The 22,148-nt window shown below is 42.3% G+C and overlaps 1 protein-coding gene across 2 annotated transcripts in view; it reads left to right on the top strand.

Annotated features, from left to right (window-relative positions):
• The window catches only part of USP13 (ubiquitin specific peptidase 13), a 45,088-nt gene extending 30,136 nt beyond the window's left edge, over positions 1 to 14,952 (top strand). Inside the window, exons 11-21 of one of the 2 annotated variants that reach the window (XM_063408177.1) lie at positions 1,750 to 1,875; positions 3,140 to 3,293; positions 4,557 to 4,731; positions 5,115 to 5,203; positions 5,562 to 5,684; positions 6,424 to 6,450; positions 7,171 to 7,314; positions 8,277 to 8,443; positions 8,943 to 9,105; positions 10,679 to 10,763; positions 11,391 to 14,952. In XM_063408177.1, coding sequence (XP_063264247.1) covers positions 1,750 to 1,875; positions 3,140 to 3,293; positions 4,557 to 4,731; positions 5,115 to 5,203; positions 5,562 to 5,684; positions 6,424 to 6,450; positions 7,171 to 7,314; positions 8,277 to 8,443; positions 8,943 to 9,105; positions 10,679 to 10,763; positions 11,391 to 11,484 — 1,347 coding nt within the window. In that variant the 3' untranslated portion in view covers positions 11,485 to 14,952. The remainder of the gene's footprint in view (positions 1 to 1,749; positions 1,876 to 3,139; positions 3,294 to 4,556; positions 4,732 to 5,114; positions 5,204 to 5,561; positions 5,685 to 6,423; positions 6,451 to 7,170; positions 7,315 to 8,276; positions 8,444 to 8,942; positions 9,106 to 10,678; positions 10,764 to 11,390) is intronic. The other variant, XM_063408178.1, reaches the window with a different exon arrangement.
• The last annotated feature ends 7,196 nt before the right edge of the window (positions 14,953 to 22,148 follow it).

The raw sequence follows: 22,148 nt of genomic DNA, 5'->3' as shown, positions 1-22,148 counted from the left end.
CCCTTCTACATGGAAAGAGGTTCTCAATCTTTCTGAGCCTTTGGAATTCATCCAAAGTTTTGGGGAGCTGTTGTCTGTAAAAGCATTCATATGAGATCTTCAGTGGTCCAGCACAATCTATATTTAGCTAAACTGTTTTGCAACTGTTGAAGGGGAAACTATGCCAGGTATTCTGTAAATATTCATGGTGCTGTGGAATTGAAATTTTTCACCACAGAAATTTAGCCTGGAAATGGCAGCATTTTTCTTGGACCCACTTTAGGACTAAAAAGAGGCTGAATGCCTAAAGGGTCCTCAGCCAGGGCTTGATTTTCTGCTTAGAGCGTTAACATTTTTTCTGTTGTTTTTTTGTTTGTTTGTTTGTTTTTCCCTTTTATTGTCCCGGAGGTGAGATTGCAAGATTCAATCCTTTTTCTGCAGACTGTCACACATGGCATGTTTCTCTTCCTCCTGCTCAAGTGGCTGAGTACAAAGTGCTTAGGTGAAAGCCAGGCTTGATTCCAAACTCCCTGCATTATCCAGCAGGGCAAGTGTGCCACATTCTTGTTTCTGGCATAGGAAGAAGCCTGGGATGTTGGAATGTGAGCTGCTTTATGCACTTCTCTCCCAATCCTAGTTTTGATGAAAGGCAGTGAAGCAATACATAGCCCAGGATGCAGAAATCCCTAGAACATCTCTCTGTCTCATGATGGGAACCTTTATGGATTATCTTGGCCTGATGTGGTTGGTGGTGTACTGCCAAAAACTGAATAACCATTCAAAAATGAGAATCTGCTTCTGATTTCAGTGGGTCTAGGAATGCTGCACCCTGGTAAAACAAAGAAAAAAAATTACTCTTCTAGTGTGTGTTTTATGTGGCCTCCAATTCATGCTGCTTTTTCTATTTTTGTATTTGTATGACAGCACAAATGTAGTAAGGAATGAGATTGGCTGACAGCCTCTGAGAGCTCCTAAAGGTTATACTTCTGCTTGGATTGTCTGGAATATTATTTGGTTTCATGGATGGTGAGGGCAAATCTGAATAATAGATTCTGACCCTTTCAAAAATGTTATTTAAAAGGCATAACAGCTAGTGTTGTCTTGAGGATCTGGAGTGGTTGGGAGAGGTTCTTAAAATGGTGTAAAGGATTAGAAAGCCAAAACCAGGAAGCCAGAGATTTTCTGTCTTAGGGCAGTTTCCTCCTGATGTAACTGAATGGCCAAAGGCAGTAAGTTTAGGGTTTTCAACATGAACACCACTTGGAAATTGTAAATTCATGTCTGCTCTTAACAACCCACCTGGGAATGCATGCTGCACACATTATTTGTTCTCTGCTTGGTTCTGCACAGCTCTCTGGAAAGGTTTTGTCCTTTGGAGAGCTGATACACCAAAGTGCTTCAATGCTCTGGCACAGGGTTCTGAAAGCAATATCAAATGTTATGTAACAATGTAGGCTTTCAGCCTTTCTGAAAACTACTAACCTTTAAAAGCCTCCAGTAATCTCTTTAAAATGCCAATTTTATGCTGAAATGCCAAAGGACAGGTAGAGTGAATGCTGTAGGAACTAGACCATAAAACATATTGTAACCTTCCCCCCCCAGTCTTGTTTCAGGACCTTTCCCATTTTTTATTAAAATGGTGAAATGGAAACTATCATTCCTCCAGTGCCAGAAGTGGGCCATAGAGAGATTCAGTGGAGTAACTTTGAGATATTTGGTCGGTGATTGAATAAAAATCCCTTTTAAAAGGTTTTTCTCTCTTTTATTTAGCCTCAACACAATGGAATATCTCCTCGAATGTTCAAGGCTTTTATAAGTAAAGGCCACCCAGAATTCTCCTCTAATAGACAACAAGACGCACAGGAATTTTTCCTACATCTTATAAACCTAGTAGAGGTGAGAAAATCTGAATTGCTGCTTCTTTTTCTGGTGATATTAGACAATGAAGGCAAAACTGTTACATGAGTGGCTCATTTTTAATTATATTATTTTTAGCCTTAGATATATAGAAGGTGGGACTAATTAAAATGTATTCTGTTTTAGAAACGTTTCCTTCCTTAATTCCTTTTCTTTACTTCAGACTCTTGCATGACCATGAACAGGGCCAGTGATGCTGCTAACAAATATGAAGAGAATATGAACAAATACACAAGCATCACTGTACAGGCTATAAGATTCATAAACATATGTGACCTTTTAAATTGCTGCTCCTGTTGACCATATTGAAGTCTGTCATGGAATATTATGAATCGGGTATTATGGTTATTATTGTTATTGTTCCAAATTCATGTAATTGTTGTGAGCAAATTAATTACCCTGTCCAGCTGTTTTATAAATCCCAGCTGTGTTATTGAATCATGGGAGGAAGGATTCCCTCACTGAAAGCAGAGTGGCTGTTTGTCAGTTGAATATTTCTGTATAAAGCTTTATTTCCACCAAGCTCCATCGCCGTGCTGTGTGTAAAGGAATCATACTGTGAATTTTAATGCTGTCTTTCTGAAAAGGAATTTACAAATGCATGCAGTTTTGATGTAAAGCATTTCTTGTCTACCCTTCCTCCCTCGTTTTCCCATTTTCCCCAAGAACTGAGGCTATTTATTCATGTGTTCAGTCTCTAGATGAAGTTACTCACATTTGTATGCATAATGTCCCACATCCCTAAATGCATGTACTGATTATAGGGTGGTTAGAAGAGACTTTGCTGTTTCTTGCCTGATAACAGGCATTAACATGAACAACAAAGAGGAGGTATATTATTTGCATGGCATTCCCATCTGGATAATGAACTACAAGTTACTTGTCCTGTTCCAGTGCACATTCAGAGCACTAGGAGCAATTCTATGTGCTGAGAGGATGCTCCATGTTATTTATCTGAGCTTTCTGTCTTCACTGCAACCTGTCACCTTCTGTTCACCTGGGCTCAGTCAGGTTCTTGGGGCACATGCCCTGTGTGTAGAAAGATGCTGCTGTGGGTGCAAAAATCGTGGGCTCCAGGGGTTTTCTCTGTAGGTGCCAGAGCTCTGCATGCAATCCAGGCTGAGCTGAGATCAGCTGCCAGATCAGTGTCACTGTGCTTGCCTTGAAACAACCAGCAGCCTTCAGGTTTTCTGGTCATTTTGATGATCTCCTCGTGAGTGATTTGGTGTGATTTTCCTTGCAGAGGAACCCCGTGGGCTCGGAGAACCCCAGCGACGTGTTCCGGTTCCTGGTGGAGGAGCGCACGCAGTGCTGCCAGTCCAGGAAGGTGCGCTACACCGAGAGGGTGGACTACATCATGCAGCTGCCCGTGGCCATGGAGGCAGCAACAAACAAAGGTAAAGGAGAAAACTGCTCTGTGTGACCCAGGGATGTGCCCAGAGAGCCCCACCAGCACTGGATCCCCTTTGTCCTAGACACTGAAACAGTTTGCGGAAACTTCTTCGTTATAAAAAAGGAACCGAATGTATTAATGAATATCTTTTAAAAACACACACTCACCAAATAAAGCCCCAAACCAAAACAACCAAAAACCCAAATCTGCTCTCTGCTCTCCAGCAGCAGATTCTAAGATCTAATATGGTAGTAGAGAATAGGGATATAAGGTAGTTTGTCATCTATAAATCTAAAATACACAATTTGGATGCTCTGGGCTTTAGGGGAGCAGGGAAGGAGGATGAAGTGTTGGATGTTGATTGAATAAGCAGGAGTGTTTTTTCTAATGTGCATGAAAAGCACCCTTGTTTTTAAAGCAGAAAATGGCTGAGGAGGCTTGAAGACCCAGGAGCAGGAGGGAGGCACTGACAGGTTGTGGTTGCATCTGCAGTCAGTGGTGAAGAGCCTTGCAGAATAACACAATAAATGTATGCTTGGGGTAGAAGTGAAGGAGACATCACAGGAACATGAAGGGAGATGTGCCTCTGATTTCCTACATAATCTGAACATTTAAACTATTTTTAAACCAGAAGGTTCTATTTAGATTGTTTGATGATATCCTATGAAATACCACAAGGCAGAGAATTCTACCTGCTTTTTACCTAGCCTACAACTCCTTGCACTGGACAAGAAGTTTAGGAGGACTTTGTATTCTTTGTTCATCAGTTTCAGTGATGACTCTGTTGCTTATAAAAGAACATGTTATTTCCAGGTAATGACTCAGGAGACAGATTAGTTTGTGAATTTACCATATGGCACTGCTCAGCTTGCCAATGTCAAGACTTTTTCTAGATCATGCATAATCCTGGCCTGTCTAAAAAATCAGATGACACAGATAGGCAGCAATAACTTTCCAGCTCAGACTGAGCTCTGATAAAGTGGGTGTGTGGTGTTAATGTTCACACAGAATTTTGGCTGTCATGGCAAAGTTTTCATTGCCTGTGTCCTGATATTTCCAGTTCTGTGTTTTCACCTTAGAGATGTGGCTGTAAGTGTAGCTCCTGACCCCAATACAGACAAGAGGATTTGATGTCTAGTCAAAAGCATGTAAAACTTTTATTGCTAAGTAGGTTTTTGCATTTCTAAAACTTACAAAAATAAGCCTGATGAGGAACACATAATCATGACAAAGTTAATTAGCTTCTAGTGTTGTGTGTATTTCTCAGATGAATTAATTGCCTATGAATTGAAGAGGCGAGAAGCAGAAGCTGCAAGGAGACCTCTGCCAGAGCTGGTCCGTGCCAAGATCCCATTTAGTGCCTGTCTGCAGGCCTTTTCTGAACCAAGCAATGTAGAGGATTTCTGGAGCAGTGCCCTTCAAGCAAAATCTGCAGGAGTTAAGTAAGTGTGTGTCTGGCTTCCTGCTAAAAACTGCTCTGTGCTTATCCTGCTACCTGGACATGGTGCAGAGAGAAACACACAAATGCACAGTGAGCTCTGGCATCTCATTAGTGTTGGGGTTCATCAATGTGATGTGCAGATCAAGCCTTGCAAGAGCTGTAATGATGAACTGAGCAGGAAATTAATTGTTCTCAATGGTCAGACTCCAAGAAGTGATGCAGTCTGTGCAGTCTGGTTGTTGAGAGCTTGAACTTTAAATGCTGGTAGGGTTGGATCCTTTGTATCCACCAGCAATAGCTCATGTCAGTGTGCATGAGGTGCTGAGGTCTGTGCTGGGGATTCTGTTACCTGATTTCAGTGAATTGTGTTTCTGTCCTTCCCAGGACTTCCCGTTTTGCTTCCTTTCCTGAGTACTTAGTGGTGCAGATAAAGAAATTCACCTTTGGCCTTGACTGGATACCCAAAAAGCTTGGTATGTGCTTGTTTTATTTACCTTTCTATCCAAGATAATTAATAAGATGTGCACACTATAATGAGGACCTGACTCAAGTCTTAAGTTTGTACTGTAAAGATCCTAATTGACTCTTCTTCTGTTTTACAACAAATTTAACCAATCCATCAGCTCTGTGGAGTTAAAACACAGTTTCTTGTAATCTGAGCTATTTAAATTGTGCTATGGCATTCCAAATTTCTTGGAGAACTCTTTTCAGCAGGAGAATCGTGGCTGTTCCTGTACCTTGAGTATCACTGTCCCCTCTCTGAAGGGGTGGTTGCACCATAAGGTTGTTTTGGTGGCTGCAGAAGCTTAGCCCATTTCTCTGCTTTTGTAGATGTTTCTATAGACATGCCAGATTTCCTGGATATCAGTCACCTTCGGGCCAGGGGCCTCCAGCCAGGAGAAGAGGAACTCCCAGACATTGCTCCTCCCATTGTCATTCCTGATGACCCAAAAGGTATTTACTGACATTCTCCCCTGTATGCACCTTTCCTTCTAGCACACAGAGATTCTCTTTAATCTTCATCATCTGGAACGATGAACAAAACCCCAACTCTGTAATTCTGTAATTCTCCTTTTTTATTACCTGGGTTTCTCTGGAGAATAAAATGGTTTATAGCAGGTAAAATCATGTTTTTATGGACCTTAGATCCAGGTGGTTGCACTTTCCCCCAGATGACTGAAGTTTGAGTGCCATTTGCTTGGATATTTATAATAATGGTGGCATAATTCCATGCTGTATGTGTATGAAAGAAAGCCAGTACCTGAAATTGTGTGCAGAGCAAGGATATGACAAACTTCAATTCTCTAAAAGTTTTATTTCCGCCCCTTATCCATGTAAGTTTCTCACAAAGCCCTGCACCTTCTTACCCTCTTGCTGAATGGACTGACCTAGTTTTAGTGTAAATGCATGGGTGATGGTACTTTATTTTTAAGATTCTTGGTTAGATCAGTCATCAGCTTTATTTCCTACTGCTGTATAGTATCAGTGACACTTTGCTCTGAACTGAATTAGAGAAATATCCCTGCTCTAATTCATGGCAAAAACATCAGGGCAGTAAGGATGAAACTGCCCTGTCTCCATGAGGTCAAATATTTCTATGAGTTTAAAAATATGAAATTGTTTCACCCATATGGATCTACTTAGCCTCCATGTAAGTCCTTTTCCCTGTTTTTTTCCCATTGTTGATTTTCAGATCGCATGATGAACCATTTCATGGAGTGTACGTATCTCGTTCTTCTACTGCTTAAAGAATTGTTATGCTTTTGCTCAGCTAATGGCTTCTCTGTCCTCACAGGGATGCATGAGGCCTTGCCCTGCATGCTTCCAAATCAAAGCTGATTTTCATGCTTGTTCAGTGTTTACTTCCATGTGTGCAGGACTCTCTTTGAGAGTTAGTATAGCCAGAAGATCAGCTGCTCCTCTGCCTGCTGCTCCTCAGGAGGATCTTGCGGTTCTGGGGGTCACAGCTGCTTGATCCTGGCTCCCTCTGCACTCTGGTCTCACTTAAAGCTGTCTGGCCCTGTAACCCAGACCTGCCAGAACTGGCAGCTGTTCTTTCTCTAACCTGCAAGATCCTACCTTTGAGAGGTGCTTGGTTTTGGCTGCCATCTGTACCTGAGCTCAGCACCTGACTTCCTCCCCCCTTGAAATCCAGGGCTGAGGTATTTTAAAATAAATAAAGTCCTGTGGGAATTCATCAAGATTTAATGATCTATGTGGAGATCTGTGTCCCTAATGAGATAAAATATTATCAGTAAGTCTGTAACAATTACTGTAATGCTTTGTACAAGGCTGTTTTTTGATGGCTGTGGGTTTACTGAAGTACTAAACCAAATCCAAGCAATGTGTACTGTAACATATGGCACCGTGAGTAACAATAAGAAATACTACACAATGGATGAAATTAGACTTTTATGTTTTAGAAGGTCCTTTCTTGTAGCCCTAGATATTGATGAGTCCTCAGTTATGCAGCTGGCAGAGATGGGCTTTCCTTTGGAAGCGTGTCGGAAAGCTGTGTACTACACAGGCAACCTGGGAGCTGAAGTTGCTTTCAACTGGATCATTGCACACATGGAAGAACCAGGTCAGTGACTGGAGGGTGTAAGCTAAGCTCAGCTCCTGGTTGTGGATTTTGGCAGTCAGTAGAAGTTTTATGATGTGTGACAGAGAAACAACGGCCCCCCTTCCCCACCTGGGAAACCTGGAGGCGTGAGTGAATTTTCCTAAGCTGCTCCTGGGATGTGCAGATCTTGACCATTATGTGGTATCCTCTGCCTAGAAGAAGACAACAAACTAAGCTACACCAGAAGTCCTGTCCTCACCACTGGTGTGGGCCAGCTCTGTTTCCACCCTTTGGCTAGGTCCGTGCTGCTAAGGGGGAAGCTGACTTGTGACCAAGTGTAAGTACAAAGAATCCTGTGGTCTGGATGCTTTTCTTCCATATCAGCCTTCTCTAGCTCAGGCTGGAGCATTCATGCCATACTTGGGCTGTCAGTGATGGACAGGGCTGCTGATGTTCTCCACTTCCTGTGCTTCATCCATGCAAAGTTTGTACTCATGATTCAGCACTGAGTGGATCTGAGTATTCCCTGGCCAGGAAACTCCAGATTTGGTTGAGTTCATGCTTCACCATGAGCTTTTCTGTTGCTTGTGTAAGGGGAATGAATTTCACTTGGGCTTAGCAGACATTTTCAGATATGGAATCAGTTCATTTACTGTGCACTGGGTTGTCTATTATCCTGATGCCATCATTGCTTCCATACCAATCTTTGCTGCTTTCCTCCAGTTGTTTCACTTCTGCAATGTGCCAAGTTATTCCAGTCTGCTCAGTATGAGCACGTGCACCTAGATATTTTGTAATGTGCACATTCATTTTGTTGTTTTTAAGGCTTTCCACACATCTAAGTCTGAGTTTAGATGCCAGAGAAATGAACTTACATTGATTTCAGGACTGCTTTTGAGGTCCTGTGTGTTGTTTGTGTTTGTTGTTGACTTTCCAGTTAAGTGAGGCAAAAGAAGGAACTGATGAATGTTTGTTTGTTCCAGACTTTGCTGAGCCATTGGTCATACCTGCATTTGGAGAAGTTGCTTCCAGTGGGGCTGCTGCTTTAGGAGCTGTGGGGCTAGATAACCAGCCTCCTGAAGAGATGGTTGCAATTATCATTTCCATGGGATTCCAAAGGAATATAGCAATTCAGGCGCTGAAGGCAACAGTGAGTTCCTGGGTTATTGGTAGCACTGGGGTTTTGTTTCCTGTTCTGTGCTTTGTGTGTTCAGATGCCTTTGAAACATGTACAAAGATCCAGTTAGTGGATGATGAGCCTGGAACTATCCTGGCAAAGTGTGGGATGCCTGCCTTCTCTGGAGTGGGGAAGGTGCTTTGTGTGTTTCACTGGAATGGTAAAGTGTGGAAGGCAGTGAGGAAAACTTACCTGCTTTTAATACCTGTTGAAAAATAACCTGGATGCCTGGAGTCTGTGTGTCAGCAGGATAAGAACCTGGGGCAGTGGGTCTTAGTTGTGGGATTATTTCTTTTCCATATGCCAAGCTTTTGCAGAGTGCTTGCTGAATACTATTTTCCAGGGAGATAGAAGTATCTTACAATTTTTAAGTGCTGTAAACATGGTCCTTACTCTGTTCAAAGGCTGATGAGTTGCAGCACAATGTTAGAGAGGGTATTAAAGGCTGCTCTTCTGATTGTTTGACTGGCAGAACAATAACCTGGAGCGTGCACTGGAGTGGATCTTCAGCCACCCTGACCCTGAGGAGGAAAATGACCCTGCTTTGGACACTATGGATCTGGAGAACCATGCTAATGCCAATATCCTTGCAGAGACAGGGTCAGAGGGACCCAGGATCAAAGATGGCCCTGGAAGTAAGTTCTGCTTCAGCCTGGACCTGGCTGTCCTTTTGTTGTGTCAGATCCACCCCGTCCATAGAGCTCCTTCCTGTTTTGAAAGTAGTTATTGTGGGGTTTTTTTGACATAATCCAGACAATTTACTTCCAGTCTTGTTTCTGGGGCTGAATCCAGCTCTGTTTGCTCAGAAAACTCTCTCCTTGGACTCACTGAATAACCCGAGCCAAAAGTTACCAGAGCACACAAATCTCTCCTGGCCTAGGTTTACTTTTTGTTCTGTTGCTGTAAGATAAAAAAGACAAAGAAAAGCTAGAATGTTTAAATCTTCAGCGGCTGAGCATCCTAAAGGCAACACTGCTGTTACAGACCACCTGAGTTTCTGTCCTCCTGTGGTCTGCTGGGTGATTTGATAATCCCTTCAGCCGTGTTCCTTATTCACAGTAACACAGGTATAGTTGGTGTCCTGCATGTTCTGTTTTCTTTTGGTTGAGATTCTCTGTCATACTGCTGCTAAATAAACCACAAGATGGGGCTGATGTACAGCAGGCAGAGTTGAGAAGAACCTCCTGGAGGTGTCACAGCACTGGAGTTCAGAAGCTCAGTGGCAGTGTTAAGGATGTCACAGAAAGTTTTTTGAAAGCTCTTTAGTGACCAGTTCTAATAACTGTAGTGTGTTCTAAACTTCTGCCTCTGAACTTCAATGTAAAGGTAGTAGGAAAAAAAAATTACTAGACAATTTGATTTTTGTGTCTGTTGTTGCTACTGTTACATTACTATTATAAATATCAACCGTAAGTCTTTTGGAGACATGGGGAACATTGATTATCACTAGGTTAAAAAAAAAAACAACAAAAAAACCCAAGCTTGGAATAATTTTTTTTGTGGTACTTAGCCTTTATAGACTGAGACCTTTAACTGAGTACCTGAAAACCTGATAACCAACATGATTCTGTAAAATGGCTCCAGAAATCTCTCTCCAGTAAAATCCAGGCCCATGTCCTTATGCAGTGTCCTGAAAGAAGGTATCCTTTTACTTTTAGTGGTAATTCAGGTGAATGGCATGAATGGGTGGGGGTCAAGAACCAGTGCTGGGTTCTCCAGAGACTTTAAGCATAAAAATTGTTCTGATTTTAAAGGAAGAGCTCTCTTTTCTGTCCTCTCTTCTATGGGCTGCTGAAATCCAAACTTCTGTGTTTTTTGATTTATAGGAGATCTGTGATCACACGTATAGACATAGCTAATTCGTGTGCAGAGTGAACTCCCTGTTTGGCACTTTCTGTGGTGCTCTCTGTGAACTGGGAATGAATCTTCTGTTTTCTTCCCAGTAGGGGCTGTGCTCACAGCCCTGCTGTATGTGCACAGATCTCTGTGGGTTTGATTTGGATTGGTTTGGTGTTTGACAGTGAATCTGAGCCTCTACTTGAGTTGGGAACATGCTGCAGTGTTAACAGAAACCGAATTTGGGGATGCAGAGTCTGAGTTGGGAGTGCTTAGATGCTTCTCCAGTATCTGAAAGAACATTTCCCCTGGACTCATATTGCAGTGGTAGCACAAAAAGACTTAGGGTGCCATTTCTATTTCTTAAAACAGGGTATGAGCTGTTTGGGTTCATCAGCCACATGGGAACATCCACAATGAGTGGCCACTACGTTTGTCACCTCAGAAAGGAAGGAAGGTGAGTGCAGCTGGGAGAGACACATGGGATGAGCAAATGTTTGATTTGAAGCATCTGTACAGAGCAGGGTGTGCTCTAGGCAGACAGCACGGGCTGTTACCATCTGTAGGTTTCCCACCAAAGAAATTAAAATAATCACAGATGTGATGTCAGTCCTGATCCGACTGAAGTCTGTGGTGAAATGTACCATTGGCTCTCCTGTGCCATTCCAAATCTCTGTTCAATTTGGGGCACTGGTTCTGTGTCTGGCTTGGTTGATCTGGCCTCTCCCCAGCTCCCTTTTGTTGTCCATCAATAAGAACCCGTGGAGCTATGGGCTGATTGATGTGAGTGTTGCTGGCACTGTGGTGCTGATCTTGTCTGGGATTTGAATATGCTTCCATTATTTGACATTGGGAATCCCTGATTTTCCTTCATTTGAGCTGGAACTACACGTGCCTCTGCACACCCCTCCTTTTCAGTTCCTGGCTCTGCCAGCTGGTTCAGCTGTTTCTCTGATCCTTTGTTCTCATTGCAGTGCCTAATTTTAGATTTTAAACTCTTTGAGGTTTGGGCCTGAGAAGTCCTTGATAAACCTGTGGTGATTTTTATCCTCATGGAACATAATCAATCTTCTTTTCCTTTCAGATGGGTGATCTACAATGACCTTAGAGTCTGTGCCTCAGAACGACCTCCCAAAGACCTGGGCTACATTTATTTTTACCACAGGATACCAAGTTAGGCCTCCAATCTATCACCTGGCCTTAAGAAGCCATAAGCCTTTTTAACCTGCCCGAAAAAAAGCGTACAATAAAAATCTAAAACCAACAAAAGACCCCTTAACCCTTGGACTGCCAAAAAGCAAAGGAAAACATGGGATGTTTATAGTGTATTTAAAACCAATCTTTTTTTGCCGCCTTAAGTGTTAGACGGAAGATTTCTATTAGGTGCTGTATAGGACATTGTTTTAAATTTATACACCTTGCAGGCCATGTGGATTTCTGGTGGAGTTTGCAGCTAGTGTGTGGAGAATATGGAAGCTTCAGTGTTGAGCAAGAACAGTTCAGCCCAGCTCCTGCCTGTCCTGTCTGTGCATCCTTTGAAGACCACAAACTGATATTTGTGTCTTTGGTGACTGGGAGCCTGTGTTTGCATCCAGAGTCCAGATCATGTAGAGAAATCATTTGAAGGGAAGGGGTTTGTGGCTGCTCTTCAAAGCAGAATGTCTTATTTCAGAGAATATTTTCAGCGCAGTGAGAAAAGTCAGCTGAAGTTGTGTCTGTTGGAGTTCAGTGGTACAGTATCTTTATTTTTTTTTTTCCATGCCTAAGCCTAAGAGACTCATGGAGAAAGGAGCAATCTCCTGTCAGTGCCCTGTACATTTTATTGCCAAAGAGGAATTTTATTTTTGCAGACATAGGTTTCTTCATCTTCATTTGAATGTTCATTTTGTGAGGTCTTCCAAGAGAGTCAGGATTACAGATGTCTAAAAGCAGCAGACTTTCTGACTATGAAATTAAATACCCACCCTCAGGAAAGGCAGGGCTGTTATTTAAATTTGGGTTCTTATGGAGGAGGTAAAGAAGAGTTTAATGTCCAATTATATTTATGTCAGGGAAATTTGTATCTAGACCACTCATATTCCAGCTGAAATCAACTCCCTGACCAAGTACTTGCAGTGCAATCCTGCTTTCTGCTAAAGGTTGCTTAAATATTGACTTTCATATCTGAGTGCAGGAAATTGCTTAGTAAGTGTGCTGATTTATGGATTTACCCCTCTCTCCCTCCCTTAAAAATACGAAACAACAAAAACTAACGAGAACAAAAAGCAACAACAAAAACCGCCCTTGAATTGATATTTTTGTTTTCTTTAAACTTCCAAATGCATCAATAACCTGATCTCCTCAAAAGACACCTTCTAAAAGGGGCTTAATATCTCTGGCAGGGATGATGGGGTGGGTAGGCAGGGGCTGGCCTTTCTGTCTTTTTTCTTTTTTTAATGTTATTTAAGTGTATTTCATAGGTGAGAACACGTATGTGGGTTGTAAAATTATATTTGAAAACACTCATTCTAGAAAAATTACAATGGTGAGTGCAAAACCTTTCATGATTCTGTAAAAAAGGAGAAACCCAAAGGTTCACAGTGTTGGACACTGCTTAGAGGATGTTGCTGGAGTTGCCTTGTACAATGTTACCAAGCCCTCAAAATAAATTGCAGCAGTCAAAAAAAAAAATCCTTTTTTGCAGATTGCAAGAGAGCCAGAGAGGTGTCATTACATTTTCTCTGCAGTTGGTGCCTGCAAGTTTTAAGAGCAAAATTCAGGCAGCTACACACTACAGAAGAGAACCCAAATTAAACATCTGGTTATGAGAGGGACATTTTAGTGTTTGCAGTGTCTTAGGGAAAATAATTCTCCCTCTGGTCACAAAGCCTCACACAGAGCCAAAAAACAGTGTTGGTATTTTAATCAGGTTTTGATCTTCAAAGATTGAGAGAGAAATGGCAGTGCAATAATTCTGTGGAGTGTAAAGGTGTCTAATTGCTGGGGAAGCTCCCTGCACTTAGAGCTCTTTTGGACACATCAGTGCAGTGTCCTGGCACATTAATGAGTGGCCCCTGTGAGATTCAGCTGCCTTGTGCTTATTGAGCCACCAGTTCTGGATGAAATAAAAGCTGCCAGAAATTTCTTTCCTTCTTCCAGATTTTGGATATTTGAGGACTTCACCAGAAAGTGACAGGTTTGAAAATGGGATCAGCAAATTATGCAGTGATACATCTTCTATTTAAAGTGAAAGAGCAAAACTTCTGTATATCTGTGTGTTTTTTTTCATTCTGGCAGTAGAAAAAAAAAGGAGAAAAGGCCTTTTTTTGTCTCCTTCCTTTAATTTTTAATTTTTTTTTTTAATTCCCATGTATATGCCAAGGAAGTTCCACACAGCAGCTTCCCTCTTGCCTCATGAACTTAAAGGGCTATTTAGAAACTAGCAAGATCTGGTGGCTGCTGCCTTTTTATTTAGAAATGTTGGGTAAATAAAGGCCAGCTGGAAGCATGGCTGGTCTTGTAGGATCCAGGATGGAGCTGGAATCTTGCAAACTGTTTGGTGCACCCCAGAGCTGTGGTGGCTGTGGAGCTGCCTGGTGTCAGGAGGGACACCTGGAAGGTGACAAACTGGAAATGGTTGGAAGGGGAGGGAGGGCCCTTGGCTGGCTGTGGTGAGTGAAGTGGAGCAGCTCAGATCCTGGAGTTCTTTTCAGTTCATCACTTTTGCATTTTGCCTGCCCAAACCAAAGTTAGTCAGGAGTGCAGGGAGCAGTTCGGGGGAAAGGATTGATGGTTTTCTAAAATTTAGCACTTAAAAATATGTTAGAAGCTCTTCAGTCAGGTGCTTGAGGAATCCCTTCATTCGCTCCCAAAAGAGTGGCCTCGTTAATCATCTCCCTTTTGTCATGGGTTTTGTGTGGAGAGCATGGTGAACCTGGAGGAGCAGGATGCAAACTCCTGACTCCTCAGCCTCATGGGGGGAGAGGAGTTTTGGTGGGTTTGGGTTTTTTTAAACTCCAGCATTGCAGAAGCCCCAGGCTGCTGTGCCAGGCTGTGCCTGCTGCAGTCTGAGTGTGCTGGGTGTGCCAGGGACACAGCCTGGGCACACCCCTGTGTCTGGGAGCTCCTTGACCAAAAAATGGAGGGAGAAAAATCACTGTGAGCTGTTTGAGACAATCTAACCTGAGAATCATGTCAAGCCAGAACCTGGCAGCAAATAATGCTCTTATTTCTCATACTTAGATTTTTGTACAATACATTTAGGTTAGGAGACAGGAAGGAAGAAAAACTCAATAAATTTTCCTTGATTTCCTGTTCTCCTCTCCTTCCCAGCAGCATGCTGGATCCTCAGACTTCTCATTCTGAGTCACAATCTCATCTCCAAAACACATGTAGACACAAACTCCTATTTAATCTTCCTAGCTAAAATATCATTAGGATAAAAATTAATTTATTCAAAGCTGTGGTTTTAAAACAAGTGTAGCTGTTTCTGAACTCCAATCCCTTGTAACTCTACTGGGTTCAGTGCCATTACCTCTGACTGACTTTGGTGTAAGTGAAACCAACATCAGCCCAGTCCTTTGACTCAAGCAGCCTCCACCAGGTCACAACACACATTCAGAATGTGGATGCATCCAGAACTCATTAGTTTTCTTTAGAAACCTCTCCAGCTGATTCCTTTTGTTCTCCATCCTGGCAGCAGCCATTTTTATCCTCTTTGCTGTTTTCATGCATTGGAAGTCTATGCAAAATATGTATTTTGCAATATTTTATTGTTTCCCTGTTGCCCTTCCTGCCTTAATGGCTGAGATTGGTGTCTGATTTCTACTCATTCTTCAGTGGTTTTACTGTTGTATCCTGGAACTGTCTGTCCTGGTTTACTTTGCACCATTCAGAGTTTGCTTGAAGCACTGTTAACTTTCTGGAGAGTATTTGTCTGAGATGAGAAAGGCTGTGAATGACATTGTTGCAACTGTTTTAAATTAAAAAGAAATATTCTCACATCTGGTGACTGTGTGGATTCTTGCTTCTTTATTCCTGTCAGGACTGAAGAGGAATACACAGAATGTGTTTTGATGCTGCCTCTCCCTCTCTGTGGTCACATTTGGTGTTTTACTTAAAAAAACCCTGCATAGGGAACAAAGAGGTTTGTGAGAGTCCTGATTTCTTGTGACTCCTGGCATTTCTGTGGATTGAAAAAAAAAAGTAAAATCCCCAAGCCCTGAGTGGATACACAACATGGCAAAAAACCCCACCAAAAACCAAAACCAACAACAATGACAACAATAACAAAAAACCAAAACCAAAACTAAAAAACAAAACAAAAAACCAACCAACCAACGAAAAAACCAAACCAAACCAAAAAAAAACCCCAAAAAACAAACAAAAAAAACCCAAAAACAAAACCAGGTTTTAAGTTAGATTGGTTTGTTTTTAACTTTTAGGCCTGTTGATGTTCTTTGATCACAAGAGTTGGCAATGTTTGTGTGGAATAGTGCTGTCATTTAACCCCAAATTTCTGCTTTATCATGGTAATTCCTCATACTCAGCAATTTCTTCTGCTTCTCAGTAAGGGAGAAGTCTGTTTTCCTCACAGGTAAGGACTTTACATAGAAATGTGACTTCTGGGACTCTGGTAGGCTGAAAAAGAAAACTGAGGGGTGACAAGTTTTCATAGAATCACAGGACCAGCAGCTGGAGGAGAGGTAAGAGCTAAATCTGCTGGGCTCAGTGACACCTCTTGACATAGAAGTAGGGGACATGTGACATGTTGAGTGATAAGAAATGTAGAGATGGGTCAGCTTCTGAAGTCTAAACTGGATGGTCTCTGGTTGTGGTTTTTCTTGTACCAGATGTCCTTTGTGGCCATGGCAGCTCCAGCCACGCTGTTCACACCCTCGTGGCAGCTGCAAGAGGTGGGAGAGGCTCCCTGCACAGGCTAAACGAGCTCTGCTCAGCATCCCCAGGAATTTCCTGTACAGGATTTGTGCCTGCTAGCTTTGGCAGACTGTTTGTGGGAGGCAGAATTGGGTAAGTGACAAGTGGCCACCCTCTGCTCCCCTCACTGAGGTGGGAAGGAGCAGCTCTGTGTTCCTCAGGTGTCCTACGGGCTTAACCTGGGTAAGGGCAGCACTGACAGATGGAAGACAGATGCTATAAAATCATTGAAAACAGTTACTGCATGACTGAGCTGTTTGGAGTGGGTGATTATGTTTTCAGATGTCTCTAGCAGTGATTTTTGAGCAGTTTTGTGTGTGGATTTGGTACTGATGCTTTTCTCCCACAGTCTTTGGCTTTAGGACAACAGTGCTGTGTTCCTGATCTGGGTTCCCTGTGGAGCACATAACCAAAGGAGTTTTCCTGCTGCTGCTTTGTCAGTGCATTTGAGCAAAAAGAACTAAACCAGCCTTAACATCTCCCAGAAAACACACCAGGGGCAAGAGCCCCCAGTTAATTTCATTCTAACCTAGGGGTTAGTGTGGTTTTTGTGTCTGTTCCCTTTTGTTCCTTGGTGGAAGGTTCTGGTTAAAGCCATAGGTTTTAGCCAGTTGGTTTTTCTGACAGAGCTTTCCTCCTGCAGGCAGACCATGGCTGTGCCTTCTGTTTGTTTTTCTGGAGCAGCTCCATGTCCATGGAGAGAGTCCTGCTTTTCCCACAGCCCTGCTGTCCCTGTCACAGCCCCTCCTTGGCTGCCAGCTCTTCTGTCCACAGCAGCACACAGGGATTTTTATCCCTCGTGGCTGTGCTTATGTTGGTGTCACAGCAAAAACACAGGGCAGGAATGACACCATCCCTGCCAGCACTTTCACCTCATCCCATGGAAGAATTCCATCCCACCCAGCTCCTGTGGTGGGATATGGGAAATTGCCTGAGTAGTGATTTCAGTCCCTGCACGTTGGCTTTGCTTTTCATAAAGATTGGTTTGTGATATTGTAACTTCTGTTTTAATTATTGCATGGTCTTCAGGAAAAATTCCTATCTACTTTTTTCCCATTTTCCTCACATGGGCTGTGTGTGCAGAACCCCCTGGGCCAGGCCTCAGCTGGTATAAGTTTCAGTTGTGAGTATAATTGATCAACATGTCAAAATAAAAATCAATTCTAAAAATAACTCTGCCTCAGAGAAGCAATGTATTTAGGAAAAATGAAAGCAAAAGCATCTTCTGGACTTAATTTTTAAGCAGAGATGTATATTCACTTGGTAAACAATAGGATAGAAGAGCTCATTAAAAATCCATTCAGTTGGAGACTTAGATACCTCCTTTCAGTTTAAGTCACTGAAGTCAAGACCCTTTTCAAACTGAAAAGAGATTTTGAAATATTTGAAGCCACAGACAAAGTTTATTTTTAAAACATATTTAAAAATTGCACAGTTATAAATACAGGTAAATAAATACAATTTAATATGTGGAAAAGAACCCAAGGAAGGCATGCTTCCATTACAGTACAAAAATACTACATTAAGTGTGGTGCTCTGCAAATAGTCATCTATGACCTTAATAAATTGAACACATCCAGTATGCACATCATTCTGTTTTGAGGAAATAGATTATTTTAAAGAGCAGTGCAGGGAAACACCAAATTAAAGCATCAGTCAACTCTAGGTCTGTGTTTAATATTATACACAGCTGATAATGCACTAAGCATACAGAGGCAGGGTTACCTGTGGTAAGAAACTGACCTTTTACCCCGTATGTTCTTACATTCAGATTCTGAGTCTGGGTCAATGTGAGCCTTTGTAAGGGAATGTAAACATTCAGGTGTCGGGCTGAGCTGTCTGCCAACCCTGTAATCACTTCTTTCCTCTAGGCTGGCTTAAAAATAAAGCCAAAAGAACTGATGCAAGATTTGCAAAGGTTTTCAAACAGTTTACAGCATATAGAAGAAGCCACACAGAATGCCTCTCAAAACTATATAGTTTTATTTTACTCTAGATATGTTATACTCTGATATATAAAATATATTTATAAATTTTTTTATTTTTCTGAATTTACAGTAGCTTACTGATATTAAAAAGGCTATTTAAATTAAAGGTTTAGCCAATGTCGATGGCATTCTGTAAATGTAGGAGGGGAAAAGAGATCAAAGCACATCAAATCTTGACCATGCAAGCTTGCTCAATGGGCTGTCACGTATTGCAAGCATTTGTAAAGTTACAGCATATTTTAGGAAAATTTAGATTCCTTCTGTCTCTTTACTTTGCCTAATGCCTGTTACTTTGTGAGCTGAGGCTCTGAAACTTCCCATGGATTCTCTGACATGCCTGTTTTCCATTTTGCCTACATTTGTTCAAAATGTCAATGATCTCTTCGTGCATGGCACTCCTGTTCTCTGATTTATTTCACCAGTCCAAAAAGCAGTAGAACCATAATGAAGGAATCTGATTCTAGCCTAGGTAAGGTTTGAATAGTAGATAATACTGTATTGCATATCCACCTTTTTTTTTTTTTTCACAACGTGCAGTGCATTTTGTCTTACCATTTTTGTGAATACTTGGTATATTATTAACATTTATTACATAAATTCACTGTACAGACTGCTAAGCTGACAACACTGGTGACCAGAAATCACATTTTTTCAACTGTGCAGGTAATTCATGCGAAAATAACTAATATGTCTCATTTTGCAGATGCGTGTTTGGGCAAAAGAGATCTCCAACCAATTTATGCTTTGCTCCATTTCTCACTGGCTCCAACAGACAATGACTTAGGCCTCAGGCCCTGGCAGTGCCAGCAAGGACAGCAGTTGTTATTTCTGCCATGGAGGCTCTGTGGATGTTCCTGGGATACCTGGCTGTTCTGTGGTTGAGACTAGAGATGAAATGTGAAAGTCCAAACAACCCAGCTTTGCTGTGAAAGCTGTGCAAATTTAGCTTTTTAATTCTTAAGGGCACTAAAACCTGTCTGCAAAAGCTGTTATACAGATGTCTGTTATTAATTAAACCCTTGGAGCAAACATGAAACCCACAACACAATGTGAATTCTAAGCATGGGGTTTTAAAAGGGCTCTGTGTTTGGTCTAGCCAGTTCCAGATAACATGAACAACTCAGATTTGAGTCTGGCAGATGCAAAGGACTTGTCAAATGTTCCACAGATGATACAAATCAATAGTTTAAGAATACCCTATGTGTGAGCCTCCTGCATGCATTCCCTAAACACATGCTCAGGTAGCATGCTGCATGCTCAGGGTTAATATTGCATAGTGCTCACTGGTTAATGCAGTTGCATGCAATATTGTCCTATGAGGTTTTGTGTCATTTGAACTCCACCCCCCCTCGATATTTTTACAAGTGCTGTGATTTATCAGCTCATAATACCACTAGACACAGATATGTCTGTGTGTGTGCCTAAAGGTGAAATCAGTTCTTCAAGCTGACATAAACCAGTCTGTGGCCACACGGCTCCTGTGGCCATTCCAGCTGAAAGAGGTCAGCCAGAAATGAGTCCTCACTCCCTGAACAACCCCTGTGATTCCAGTGCCTGTTCAGCACTCACCAGAGCCAGCCCTCTCCTGGTAAACCTGCCTGTGGACTGATCATGCAAAGTGCTGAGCATTCTTGTGCAGGCTCCAGCCTTACAGGGTTCAGCAGCTTGATGGATCAGGCTTCTAGGTCATAACTATTCCTAAAGCTTTGCAAAGGACAAGGACAGTCCCAAGCTGGGGTTAGGAAAACTTTTTTTTTTTTTTTAAATTGCATGAAATATAAAATAATTCAAAAAAAGATTCAAAAACTTGGAATCAGTTACCTGGCAGTGATAAATCACCTCTGGAAAAAGAGAGGAGTAACAAGAAAGGGCAACAGGGGTGGGACATGGTGAGACACCATTGCAGCACTCTAACTGGGCCACACCTCATAGATGCTCTACAGCATCCTGAAGTGTCTGAGTCTCTCTCCTCTGCTGAAATCAGCAGTCTGTGTGTGAAACTGCTTCCCTAGACCTGAGCAACCTTGTGTTTGTGTTACCTTCCTGCCCAGGGGTGCTGACCTCACCCCTGCAGGGAGACAGTGCTGTCCCCTGCTCCAGGCAGTGCAGGAATGCTGCTGCCCATCTCCCCTCTGCACACCTGGGCCAGTCAGGGGTGGCAGGAGGCTTTGACTCCCCAGGAGTGCTGACAGCAGGACCCAGATTTGCTGTCTCTCACTCTCAGGCTCAATCTGCTACTGTTCAGCACCCTCCTTATTTATCCCACCTCATGCCTGCTTAGAAGCACAAGTGGATGTATTTTCTATTCAGGTTGTTAAGATGCTGCAGCCTCCTCACGTGTTTCCCCTTGCTTTTTCAGGCAAATATACAAACTTGTCCTGGATATTTAAGGAACGCCAAGAGGGGTCAGCTCAGAGCTGTATCCAATCCTGTCTGCTGCACTGACAGCACTTGGCAGAGGGGCCACAGGCTACCTACAGAAGGAGAGAGCAGCTGGCACGATCTCCAAGGCTGTGCCCTCCTAGGACAGGCTTTGTGGCCCCCGTGCTGTGCAGCAGAGCTGAGATGGGCTGGGGCTGAGCCTCCCTGGAAGGCAGAGTTCAGCCCTGTGAGCTGTCTCAAGGCTGCACACACAGCTCAGCCTCAGCCCCATGGGTGTGGGCATATCTCAGCAGATAAATGTAGTTTTGAGCAGTGCATCCCAGGATAAATCAATAGCTACCTACATTGTCTGTTCTTTTTGGAGAGGCTTGGACTTGGAAAAGGTTTTCCTAATGATTTCTGTGTTACTCATCCACAGGCTGGAGGAGATGTTTAGTGAACTGCCATGAGAATCAAATAACCCTTGTACATCTGAGAAGTAAAGAAAAGAAAACTTTTTTTTTTTTTTTTGGTTAGTTCCAAAGATATAAAAATAAAGTCCCTGAACAGCTAATTCCTCTGGGTAAGCACTGATTATCCTACACCACAGCACAAAGGATATTCTAGAAGAACTCGTGTGATGGCAGGGCATCAAGCAAAATCTAAGCACATATGCCTTTGCTTTACAGCCTCTTCTCAAAGCTGCCTCCCTTCTCTCTTATCACTTCCCAGATTCAATTGCACTGCACCTTCTGCTCTGCCTTATCAATAAAGAGCTGTCATCACACATCTCTGTCAAAGCAAAAGAGCAAACTGTTGTCAGCAGATATGCACACAGCAGCCCACTTAGCTAAAGTGACATTCCCAGGCAGTCCCATCCTCAGAGAAAGCTGCAGGAATCAGTTATGAAACACCTGACAGATAAACAGGAATATAGGTGTAAACAATGAATTAATAAAGCTCTCTTACAAAATTTTGGGTAGCTGTTTTGGTACATCTATTCAGTGGGAGAGAGTGAGGGGTAAGCCTTTTATTTTTCTAATGAAAATTATTTTAATTTAACAACCTATAGATGCTGATTACATGCAGTGATTACACTGTCTTACATGGAATTTTCCTTTAAGTGGTGGCTCAAAATAACAGACAGCTGCAAGAAACTTTAGGTTTGTACTGGTGAAACTGTCCAACTCCCACAGAGCATCTTTCTCTGTGATCTGTGCAGTTGGATGTCTTTTTTTATCCCTCTGAGCTGGATTTCTCTTCTAATGTTGTTTATAGGAAATGTGCCATTTTTCCCACTTTAACACATTCCAGTAGCTACCCTGGACATTGAATTCCTAACCACAGATCAACACATCTAATTACACTTTTTATCTTCCATTATTTAGGAAAAATATTTAAAATATCAGCAACTGAAAATCACCTCCTAAAAATTTCTCACCCTTCTTTGATTGATGCATTCACCCTGAGCTAAATGTGTTTGATTGTAGCTGAATCAATACATTCATCAGGGATTGGTGCTGCCCCAACCCTGCTCCCCATTCATCCAGACAGGGAAAATGAAGATGGTGTGTTTA

Source organism: Prinia subflava, chromosome 11 (assembly GCF_021018805.1).
Source record: "Prinia subflava isolate CZ2003 ecotype Zambia chromosome 11, Cam_Psub_1.2, whole genome shotgun sequence".
Classification (NCBI taxonomy): domain Eukaryota; kingdom Metazoa; phylum Chordata; class Aves; order Passeriformes; family Cisticolidae; genus Prinia; species Prinia subflava.
The sequence above is the reverse complement of the archived record's forward strand: the minus strand, read 5'-3'. Positions and strand labels throughout refer to the sequence as shown.